Genomic DNA, 12,256 nt, shown 5'->3' with positions numbered 1-12,256 from the left:
GCTGCCAAGGGGTTTCTTTTATGTTTAAAAGTTTTATTTTACAGTTCTCCTTAGTTCCTAGCAGCTGAGTCAGTGTACTGGCTTTACAAGCAGGTGATCCAGAAGCAGTTAAATTATTACATGATTTAGGCCAACAATCAGTGAAGTTGCCATTTACTGACAGGCAAAAAGAATGTGAAGCTGCTAGGACTTACAGAAGGCCTTTAACTTCTATAGACAGAAATAATTGCTTGTTCAACAGATAATATAAAAGCTTTTTCTCTGTTCAGAAAGATTAATGTAGCGAGTTACTATAATGTTTCTTTCACTTCTTCCTGTTTTTGAAGAACTGCAGCTACCAAAAGACACAGAACTAATTACAGTGAGAAATAGAAAATATCTCTTAATATTTTACAAATTAAACAATATAGCGCAATTGAAAAAATATATATTTTATGTGCAGCTTTAAAAACATTTTCAGTAGAAAATATACATTAAGTAGAAAACTGCCATAGCAGATGGTCATGCCTCTTGCTACGCATCTGCATAAAACCAACACAGAAACTGACATTTGATTCTAACACAAGAGAACAAAACTGACATGAACACGGTACTCACTTTTTCTTTAGTCTTCGGTCTTTTTCTGCTTGGGTTCCAAGTTTACCTAATCCCAGAGATTCTTGTGCTGCCGCTTCTGTTTCAATATAACCTCCTGTGTTGAAAGAGAAAAAAGAAACACATATTTTCCCGTAGCTCTTCTCAGTTGCTCCCTAAACTCTTCAATCCCATTCCATCCTCCTTCTTGTTATCTATGGCATCTGGTGTTTGTGAAGAACATCTAATTCTGGCAAGTATTTATTTTTACTATATGAAAAGAAGTAGAAAGAAAAATTGTTTCCTCATCCTTGTGTTCAGTAGAAATGTTTGAAAAAGACACCCTGATCTCCTTTGCCTGTTTTCCTCTGCCTCCTTAAGCCTCAGTCACCTGGCTGTAACTGAGCAATGCCAACAGTATTATTTAATCTTAGTTGGGAAATGTGTCTACCCAACAATTATCTGATTATTATTACATTATGGGAAATGCTGGTGCTAATGTCCACATGTCAGGGCAACTTCTTTTTTTTTCAACTAATGGATAGTAAACTCTTATAGAGCAGACACTGGGATAATTAAGACAGCATAGTGTAAATGAAAGGATTTCTTTTCTTATTCAGGGATTTTAACCAGAAAATAACGTGTAAATGGTATCACATTTAGACACAGTTCCATCAAGTGGGAGCAAAACTTACTGCTGTATCATTTTATGACATTAAAGTAGTTAAAACCCATTTTCAGTCCATTCTTTCAAAGCTAACTCTACCACTGCTTAGTCAGAGTTTTTCATCAGTAAAGAGGAAACTAATTTTCCAGATCTCATTATGAGAATGATGCCTTCGACCACAAACACAAAAAACATAAACAATTCTTTGCTTAACCTCATCTGCTTTACAAAATCTTACAACAAATAACCTCATCTGCTTTACAGAATCAAACAAAGTATCTTATCAAATCTTTCTTTCTCTCTTGGCAGTAACATTTTAATTTTGACAAACTGCTGTAGCATATCTTTCTGAGAGAGCAGCTCCCAAGATGTAGGATGGAGTGAGAGCAGAAAAATGAGAGATTATCCTGGACTGCAGAATATTCTTAGCATAATGGATTTTATGGCACAACAAACGTATCTGTGCTGGTGAATGACCCTGGGCACACTGCAGTCGATGGGGCCATTGTGTGTCTGTATCTCAGGCATGTAGGTGGCCATGATAAATGTTCCTAACCAAGCTGCATACAGCATACAGACCACCGTGCTGGGATGGAGCTAAATTTCCTTGTAATTTATTGTTTGTCTTAAGAACCAGAATATTTAGAATGTAAAATGAGAAGAACGTGTGAATGTCTAGAGTGCTATTCCCCATAAGAGAGAAGATTGAATCAAGATAAAATCAAACAAATTAAGAACATTACATAAGACACTTCCATCATTTATAATGTTCCTTTCTCCATTTTCAGTAAATAAAAGAATTCTAGAAGAATCTTGATTCCAAGAAAGATACCCTCAAGCATGAAATTTGCCTTTGAGCAATGATGGTTAAAGAGAAATAATAAAGATAGAATATTATGCAAATATTACAAAAATTATGAAACAAATAGGCAAGTTTAGCAGTGGGAAACTAAGTTTTGAAGGTAAAGTTGAGCAAGGAAAAATTTGGGGTCATAACTTGGATCTGCAGAAGCTAGTGATAAGAGTTTGGAGGGTCTAGTGTTGCTTCTTTAATGTAAGTATACATTACACACAATTGTAAAGATATTATGGAACTAGTTACTGAAGTATTGAACCGTACTGAACCTACATGTACGTAGAATGTGTAATATTGCTGGGATTGTTAATAGCCTATGCATTGACATGAACTTTAAAATCGTTTCTTTAAGCATAATTGTGTTCGTGTACTAATATGCCTTTAAGACAACATATTAAAGTTTCTGAGGTTCCAAATCTTGTTTATTGTCTCCTTAGAATTTGGCGTTCTACTGAGGAAAAGGTGTTTTTCATGTCCAAAAATATAGGAAGTCTATATCTATATCGAGTAAGAATAAATATAATTTAAGCAAGGAATCAAATATGATTCTTTTATTGATTTTGCATCAAAGAATAAAAAACATACAAATACACTGTCCAAGTTTCTGTGATATGTTATCTTACTATAAATTGATCTATTGATTACCTGGGAACTGATTCAACTACTCCTAATAATTATATATATCTATTTATGTGTACAGTCTTTAAAGTTACTGAATGGAAACTGCAACTCAATACTTTTCTGTTTGGTATCTTAAAAATTAAAGGTGGAAAACTATTCGACAATTCTATTCTACAATTTGTTCCTCTTTTCTACACATAATTTTTTGTATATGATTGTAACTTATTATTATGCTTAATTAAAATGTGCATTGTACTGAAATCTTTGCTATTAAGATAAGGATAGATGCCACAAAAATTTCATATAATTGCAAATCTTCACTAATAGCTAATATGATAATTTCATGAGCTAGTGTCAGGAATTATAAATAGGTTTTAGCCAATTATACGTACATCTTATTAATCATTTTGTGTATTATTATGAAAGCAATCTATTGCCAGATTATATTGCTCCTGAGACAATCTTTAAAGGTGGCTTTATTTGTTGTTGCGTTTTTGTTGTTGTTCATACTGAAAATAATTTCAGAGAAGACCAACACATTTATTACATCTTTGTCCTCTGTATTACTGAGTCACTGTGAAATCATAGATTATTATGCCTAAACCATCAGTACCAATACAATTGATTTTATGGAATGTAAATGTGAATTATTGCCACAATCTAAAGTTATAAAATTCTCCATCAGTGCAGATAGTGACATGCAGATGTATTTGGGAGATCTATTTGATGAGATTGTGAACTAAACTGTGAACATGATTGAATAAATTACTTCCATTCTTCCCACACTAAGGGGAAAAAAAGAAATTAAGATTAGAAATTAGCTGGTTTTCTTTACAAGAACAGAAGAGAAATAGGAGAAAGGCTGTGACATAGAAGACATCCAGTCCTTTGATTTTACCCTGGTACTTTGATCCCAATATTACCTAACTTTATGCTGTAGTGTTTCAGTGATGGTTTTGTTAGTTGTGATGATAATATATATTAAAATGAATGAAGGTATTTTGTTATTGGTGGTGGTGGTGGCTTTTTTGTTTGTTTGTAATTTTGGGCCTACATATTACTTCAACGTTTACAATTACTGCAGACTGTTATCTTATTTATTTTTTTTTTACAGATGTTATGTGGTCACCATGGTAGTAAAAATTCACAAAACTTCACGAAACTGTGCTCAGACATCTGCATGTCTAGGAGATTTTTCTGACATATTTATACCAAATTCATGTTTGTGTTGGCATGTGGTTGTATTTACCTGTTTGGATATGCAGACTATGAGCCTGTGCTGAAGGCTTCACTTTCCATTGCTTTTGCTACCTAAAGGTAGTTAAATAAAGTTATGCCATGACTGGGTGTTTTTTTTTTTGTTTGTTTGTTTTTTGTTGTTTTTTTTTTCCCGTGTGGTATGGACATATCCTGTGAAACATTACAGAAGGAAAATTTTGCCAGGCATGAAATAGACAAAGATCTTGGTGAAGGAGAAGGTGAAAAGAAATAGGAGTAAAACAAAGCATTGTCATAGGCAGCATAGCTAACTGCAGGAGTATGGTGAGCATACCAGTGACAGGTACCAGTAGACATCTTTTGACATGCTGCAACCAGAAAGGCAAATACACTTTCTTGCAGGGATCTTCCATACCCCTTAGAGTAGAGGGTATACTTAATAACCTCTTACCTCCTCTTCATTTTGATTATTTAATATTTTTACTGTAATGTAAGAGAGTATTGAAGCAGTAGGCTCAGTGAAGAGAATAACTCTTGTAATTTGTGTTAGAAGTCCTCTTTCATTTGCGTGTTAAAGTCATAGCAAACTCCTGACATATAATTTCTAATAGCAAGAGAGTCTCTAATGACAAGGTTCTGTTAGAGATAATGGAAAAATAAGCAAATTAGAAAACAGGAAAGAACGTAATAAAAAGGGAAAAATGATAGTGAAGTGGTGACCGTGGCTTGGTACCACTAATTCCTTACTGAGCTGTCCAAGTCGAGCCTTCTCTTTTTTACCAAACAAGCGTCCTATCGAGGACTTGATTCCTTTCTTCTTGGGAGCTTTGTGCAGGGAGTCCTGGCTGCTATTGACACTGCCAAGACCAATACTTTCTGGCTCCAATGAAGCAGGTAAACTACTATAAATGACAATACAGACATAGAACAGATAACATATTAACATTTTTTACATTCTTCTGGCAGTCATGCAAGTAAATGAATTCACTGTAATTTAGTAATAATGTTCCCACAACTGAAACAATTAATTATATCTTGCTCCTTAATTGATTTAGCATTACGTAGAGCAATAAAATACCAGAATTAAATAATAAAATTAGTTTGCTAAGAACAAACACTCTCACGGTCACAAAAGAGACCAAGGTAAAAGTTTCTTTTTTATGGAAGGAGAAGCAATTGCCAACAAAAATATGAAGAAATCAAGTCATTCTATAGCAAACAAAAATTCAGTATTGATTAACGTTATGGAAATCTTACCTTCTGGCATCATTGTGGTATGAAGAAGGAAGGGTATGAGTCATTCTGATAGCTCTGGGTGTTGGAGGGGGAGAAGTTTCACATTTGATTGTGGCTTTATCTTCACGTCCATCTTCTTCAACTACTGCAATCTGAGGGAGATACGCTATTTAGACCCGAACAGCTTTTCATCAACTTTTCAGCATATACTTCAGAAATGTGCCAGTTGAACTGAAGCATGTATGGATTTAAGGGAAGCTTTTTGAAAATAATTAAGGGTTCTTATTTTTTAAAGACTATTGGGAAAAACAAACAAACAAAAAAAACAACCCACAAGACTGGATAAATAGGGTAGATTAAAGTACATATATGAAAGAACAAAGACTACATTTGAAGAAGAAATTAATTTATTTTATGCCGAACAGGTTGATCCAGTAAAGGTCTGAACATGAAAATAACCTCACACATGAGCAAGCTTCTTGCATTAAGCAGGATTATTCATTAAATAAAATTCTCAGGGAAGGTGGAAGGTAAAAACAGACATAAACAAGATCAATCCCTCTGTCGCTTGTTAACAGATAGGTCAGAGTGCTTGAAAATAAGTGTGAAAAAGAGAGAGTTTTGTTGCAATATATAATGATTTAAATTGAAGATTGTCTCATGTGAAGATAAATTCCATATTCAGTGACAATTCTGCAAATAACTTTGTATTGCTCCACAAGATTTCAAGCAATCTGTTTTTTCCTAAAAATGGTCAAAATACATTTGAAGTTAATTACTGTGCCCACAGTTTGTATTTAATTGTATTCCTTTTAAGTGTGCGCTGGGGAGATTACTCCAAGGTAACACTGGATTCTTGGAGTAGTAGTGACTGCTGCACACCTCTTCAGGTAAATTTAAATTTGGGGTGCAGTAGGTGGGAAGGAACCTGGTTATTTAAGCAGCAGAGGAATATGGTAAATGCACTCTCCCAGCTTTAAAAAAGACAGTAGCTCACCTTTCTCCGATGCTTCCTTAGATCGCTTGGCTTAAATTGGTAACAACAGAAGCAATAACAACAAAAAAGAATGATTAATAAATCTTATCTGAGCATAACAATCCCATACATTCTTTCCTGTGACATCCAGAATTTAATACTGCCCATATTCTGAACATAAGTAAACATGTTTAACATAACACTTTACAAATATGCTGTGAAAGCAGTTACTTTTTCTAATGTTACATTATTTTCACTCTCATGTTCATTTCAATTTTCATTTTCATAAACTTAGCAAAGAATAGGACATTCCAAATTTATGACAGCACTTTTTAAAATTATTTCATATAAAACCTTTCACTAAGCCTGTCCTATAAGACAGATATACTTGTAGTTTTATTAAATATTGCAAATAAATCAGTGTTTCACCAAGTATAAACATAAAATATCATCAGCAAATACTGCTTCTGAAAAAGGATATTTCTCTCCTCTTACTCTGTCTTCACGAGTCAGTGGATACAAATTCATCCATCTTCTATACTGCAGTATTATTTGTCAGACATTTACCAGACTGTAACTGTAGACAGTTACCAGAATGTGCCATGTTCAACTCTTTTTTTCTTTTCATTTTTTTCTCCCCCACAGATGTCTCACTCATACAAAGCTGAAGAAACTGCAGAACTGTATATTCACTGCACAGACCTGGGCTGCAGAAATTCCTGGGAAACTGCTCCTCTAGCTAAGCCCTACAGCACTATTTGGTAACTTGGGCTCTAGAGATCAGACCTCTACATAACCCTTCCCAACTCAGGGTTCTCAGAGGATGTCTGACAATGTGTTGTGTCAGCCCTCAGTCAGGAAGGATAAGAAGATACTTAACATTCAATTCCTGCTAAAATAGCTCAGGGGCAGTGTCTTTGAAATGTTCAAAGTATGTGCTAGAGAGGGTGAGTGAAGCGAGGCTGTGGGGCACTACTCTTCTGTGGCTCCTGATACGTTAAGAGTTTGGCTGCACCTCATAGATATATCCACATGAGCTTTAGTACATCTACATCTGGATGCCAGAGATGAGCCATTCATACAGTCAAAAGATGATACTAGAAATATCACATCAAAAATTAGCATCACAGAAGTCTCTTACCAGCGTCATAACCCCCATTCTATCCATCTCCCTGGCAGGACTGCGAGGGGTGAGTTTAGGAGTCGAGTGTCCGCTGGGAGGAGAAGAGCTTGCAAGTGATGATGCTGTCACTGAGCCAGTAATGGATGTACCCTGATGGACTCTGGCTAGATTTAAGCCTTCCAGACTCACGCTGGCCACTCTGTTCTCTATCTCTTCAGCACGCAGTTCTGTTGACTCTTTTTCTTCTTGGATTAACCTTATAAAATTGAAGGACATGGTTGGAGTTAGGCCAGCATTAGTACTCTGAAAGTATTTGCAGATTCTGAAAGTAAAATTTTTCTTCCTTGGTAATTGTCATTCTCTCACTTTTTCATACTGACGCACACTGGCACAAGAAACTTATGAAGAAGTTACTTATGCCCTCTGGTAGTATGTTTAATTTCTCATTGCAATTTCTTCCTTTGTCTTTGCATACCCCAAAACTAAATGTAAACATTTTTCCTTTAAAAAAAAAAAAAAAAAGAAAGCAAATATGAGTTTCACAGATCAACTACAAAATAATAATGATATAGGGTATTATTCATCACCAGTATTATAAAATCCTTTCTCTTATTCCTCCAACATCAAAATCTGTTTGAAGAATCTACTCAACAACAAGAATTTAAGTATGATATTTCAGGAAGATTGTTTTTCTTTTTTGCAGAGAGAGAAGGTGAACAATCTGATTTACCATAGGAAAATAAATCCACCCTTACATTGGATTCAGCTGACTTTCTTTCACCAACTCATAAAGAAAAAAATAAGGTCAAATGTCATAGCGCCTTTGAGAAGGGAACTGCTATGATAATCTATATTAGTAAAGCAAGAGAATATGCAGAACAATTTTTTTCATCCCTACAAATTGATGAAAAGATGACAGCTGTTTCTAAAGTATTAAGTTTTTAAGTGATTTTCATTGAAAGAGCTCTTACTGGCAATGAATATTAGTTTCTTAGACATACATAGCTTCAATGCAACATCTCCACTGGGTTATTTTACTTTTGATAAAATATATGAAGAATAAAAGACTTGTTTGTATATGTGCTGACCACTAACCCAAGTCAGAAGGAGTCTCTTCTTTGCAAGAGAAGGAAAATGGATGGGGGATCATGGTAAAATATGACAGAATATGAAGCCTGGAAAGTCTGAACCAGACAGTGTTGATCTGTTGTTTTTTTTTTGTTTGTTTGTTTGTTTTGTTTAATTTAATTTAACTAATTAATTTATTATTTATTTAAAAGTGAAATGGAGGAAATACTTTGAAAATATAACCTAAAATTCCCTGTGCTGGAAGAACAGCATAGGAAATGGAATGAACTTTCTTCCTTAAAATCCATTTCAAAATGCCTACAAATTATTACTACTATTCTTTCTGTAATGAGAAGTCTAAGAAACTCAAAGGCAAATAGCATCTTGAGAGGGACACAGAACAATTCTTCATTTTGTATTCAAAATATCTAAATTCTGAACAGCACTGCATAATACTACCAAGTCAAAACTAATTTTTAGTCTCCTGATATCTCCCAGTTATTTGATATACCCCATTTTGTCAAGAGAAATATACTACGAAAATGTGAAATGCAATACAGATTATAATGATTATCCTTATAGATACTTTTTTTCTGAAACATTAAAATAAAAACATAACAAAATTAATTATTTAGATGTTAATAATAATGGTGATGGGAAAGAAAAGCCTATATACCCAGCAAAAATGACTATATATAATGTTTCCCCTCTATATTTCCTTTCATGACATAAAACAATACATACTATCTAATTCAAGATCCTCTAGTAAAAAAATGTTCTGATTCAGAATGGCACAAGTAATCTCAACATGTTACCTTCAGGTACAATTCCTTTTCAAAACATTTTACTGTATTATAAATTACTTGTTAAATTGTTAAAATGGAAGCATTTTTAAAACAAACACATTTGTTGAATCTACAGCTTCCTGAATTGGTCACAGTGCTGACTTCCTTGTAATAACAGAAAATATTGATGGATTTCTCTTTACATACTCAAAATACATTGATTTAAGTAGCTCTGTCCTCCCAGCAACAAAATTTCACTTTGCCTTTCAGTCTTGATATACACAATAAGGGGTAAAATCCCATGTGAATGAAGAAATTCTGGAAGTAGTGAAAACCAAAAGCTACTGAGCTATAATGAAAGGTCTCCCAAGAATTGGAAAAGTTATGCATACTCAGTGTATTTCAATAGAGTTCTCCTTCTGAAATTACACTACAAAGAAAGACTGAGACCTGGGAAATAAATAAATAAATAATGTTGATGAATTCTCTATCATTCCATTAAATTTGAACACAACTTAGCAAGCCACAATCATTTCACACCTATTTCCCAGCACTATAACCAATCAGGAGCATGAAAAAAAAATAACATTTTGTGTTTCCATAGAAAAATCAAAATCGTGTCTTGGAAAGTGTCACTTATATGAAATGTAACATAGGAATTATTACCAGAAGAAATCATGAACAGGACATGAAATGAAGTATTTCGGATAAGAGGTAATTAGTGAGTAGATATTTATGCAGAACAGGGAGAGAGATCTTGAAATGATTATGAATAGAATTTTGTCAAATTTGCCATGTGTTAGTATTCTTGTATGCATTTCTTTTTATTTGCTAGCAGTCCATTGCATGAAACACTTTCTTGAAAGTGAACTATATTTTTCCTACTGTCAGAAAATACAAAAATTGATGTTATGTTCACACAATAAATACTTGCATATGAAAATCAGATACATTATCAGTCCCTTAAATGTGCAAGTGGTTTCCTAATTGTTATGAATGGTATCTGAATTCATGCACTGAAAGGAGACTAAAGCTGCACCAAGGAACACATCACAGCTGGTTTAAGGCTACACACCTGATTTCTTTATTGATTGCATCTAGCTGCTCCTGAAGCATCATGGCCAACGTCTGGGCATCAGAATGCCCACTTGGTGACAGGAGATCCATGGAGCTGAAAAGTGTTTCTCTATCATCATCATCTATGTCAGACATTTCAGTGTCACTTTCAAATGGATGACTGCTCAAAACACCAATCTGCTGTGTCCTATTCCACTCATGATCTCCAAGTGATTTTACCTAAGCAGAAATTGGGATATATATGGTTTATTCCATGGAAAACAATTGCAAACTTGTACTATAAAATAGAGGAAGAAAGCTACATTTAAGAATACTTATTCAATAATAGTTCTCCATTGATAGTGGCAATGTTACAGCAAGAAGGCATTTGATTGGCATTGTGGAGGATGTAAAGTATTTTTACATAATTTCTAATGCTGTTTAAAGTTAGGAAAATTTGTGAAGAGAATGACAAAAGATAAATAGTCAAGTATGATTGAACTTTGGTGTCTGAACTTCAATATTTTCTGCCTTAATTTTAGTACAACAGTACTCTTATCTATGTATAAATAGCAAAAAAACCAACACCTCGGTGTTTGCACTTAGTGATTTATTCAGTTTTCTAGAAATATACAAGCCTTAAGTTTAACAGCCTGAAAAACGTTCTCTTTTTAGAGAGTATAGGAAAATAAATTGGGGGTTAACCTTTGGTTCATCTCGTCGTACTCCCATACGTCCTCTCCTGGGTCGCCTTATCACTTTAGTTGACCGATAGTCAGACTGGCTATCTACCAGTGAGCCCACAGAATACCTCAACTCCGCTGATGAGTCCAGATGAGGCCTGAAAAAAGTCAGAGAAATAAAATGAGTGACCAATAGTAGTAGCAATAATAATAACAACAACAACACAATGACCTTCACTCTAGGAAATTGTTTTTAAAGAAATAAACAGGTTATTATGTATCACAGAATAAATGACAAAAACGCAACACACAAAAAAAGTGAAAAGTTGAAGTTCATATTATAAAGTTAAGGGATAAAACAATATCAACAAAAATGCTATGATTTTTCAAAATGAAGGACTTGGTATGGTAGAACGTGCAGCCCAGAACTTCAACATGAAAAAACAAGCAGGATTCAGGACAAGATAATTAGCATAACTGGCTGCTGAATGAATTGTTCAAGAGTGAGGGTACCTGTAACACATTTTTACAGTTTTGAATCATGAAAATATTGGAGAAATGCCCTCTGATAAATAGCATATTTTATGATTTATTCATGCTTATTTGATTATATTTTTTAGATTTAACTAGTGAGAAATACGAAATGTTAATAATCAGTTTGGGAAAACAGAATAGGAAATCTTGGACATAAAAAAAAATAAAAAAGAGTATTTCTTGATTCCAAAATGAGGCAGACCATTCAAAAAATCACATATATCCATGCTGAAAACTTCAGACTGTTTCCCTGGGCTCTATTTCTTCATCTCTTTCTAAACACAGAGATTCACTTTTTCTTGAGAATTTAATTTGAATTGAAAACATGCAGATACTTGGAAGACTGGAACATTGGTCTCAAGTTTCAAACAAATTAATTAAAAATAAAACAAAACAAAACAAAAGAAGTGTGTTTGAGGGGGGAAGACAGTATTACGATGGTCCCTGTTAACTGATAAATGGAAAATGTGAAAAGATAGTGGAAAAACATGAAAACCTCTAGCAACTATAGGTACTCTGATCACTTGCAGGAACATGCAGAGGAATAGGTATTTTAATGGGAAGCTGTTCTCATCAGAGCAAGCAGCAACAAATACAATTATCTAACTCTTTAGAAACATCAGAGTGACTCCTTTGCTAATGTAATTGGATTAATTTATAGAAAAATAAAGGCACTTTGACAGAGCATAAAGAGAAACTCAAATTACTGTCTAGCATTATAAGTACTGTGCAAAATCTAAATAATGAATTTCAAGAGCTAGCACATTTTTTTAACAACAACAAAAAAATTCTTGAAATGTGAGCATTAAGCATGTTGCAGTAATCCAACTAGAGACATCAAAGTTTAATGAACACTGCCT

General features: G+C 34.0%; 1 protein-coding gene across 5 annotated transcripts in view; it reads right to left on the bottom strand.

Moving 5' to 3' along the window:
* The window catches only part of PPFIA2 (PTPRF interacting protein alpha 2), a 290,565-nt gene that overhangs the window by 31,072 nt on the left and 247,237 nt on the right, over positions 1-12,256 (bottom strand). For all 5 annotated transcript variants that reach the window (XM_065743219.1, XM_065743221.1, XM_065743222.1 and 2 more), the window contains 7 exons: positions 10,885-11,020; positions 10,199-10,419; positions 7,289-7,526; positions 6,169-6,198; positions 5,193-5,323; positions 4,683-4,837; positions 598-691 (listed from right to left, as the gene is read on the bottom strand). In XM_065743219.1, the coding sequence (XP_065599291.1) occupies positions 598-691; positions 4,683-4,837; positions 5,193-5,323; positions 6,169-6,198; positions 7,289-7,526; positions 10,199-10,419; positions 10,885-11,020 (1,005 nt within the window). The remainder of the gene's footprint in view (positions 1-597; positions 692-4,682; positions 4,838-5,192; positions 5,324-6,168; positions 6,199-7,288; positions 7,527-10,198; positions 10,420-10,884; positions 11,021-12,256) is intronic.

The sequence above is a fragment of the Cyrtonyx montezumae genome, unplaced genomic scaffold (genome assembly GCF_038088225.1).
Source record: "Cyrtonyx montezumae isolate F1298 unplaced genomic scaffold, pur_monq_1.0 scaffold_3, whole genome shotgun sequence".
NCBI classification, from domain to species: Eukaryota; Metazoa; Chordata; class Aves; order Galliformes; family Odontophoridae; genus Cyrtonyx; species Cyrtonyx montezumae.
This window is presented reverse-complemented; position numbering and strand designations above follow the sequence as displayed.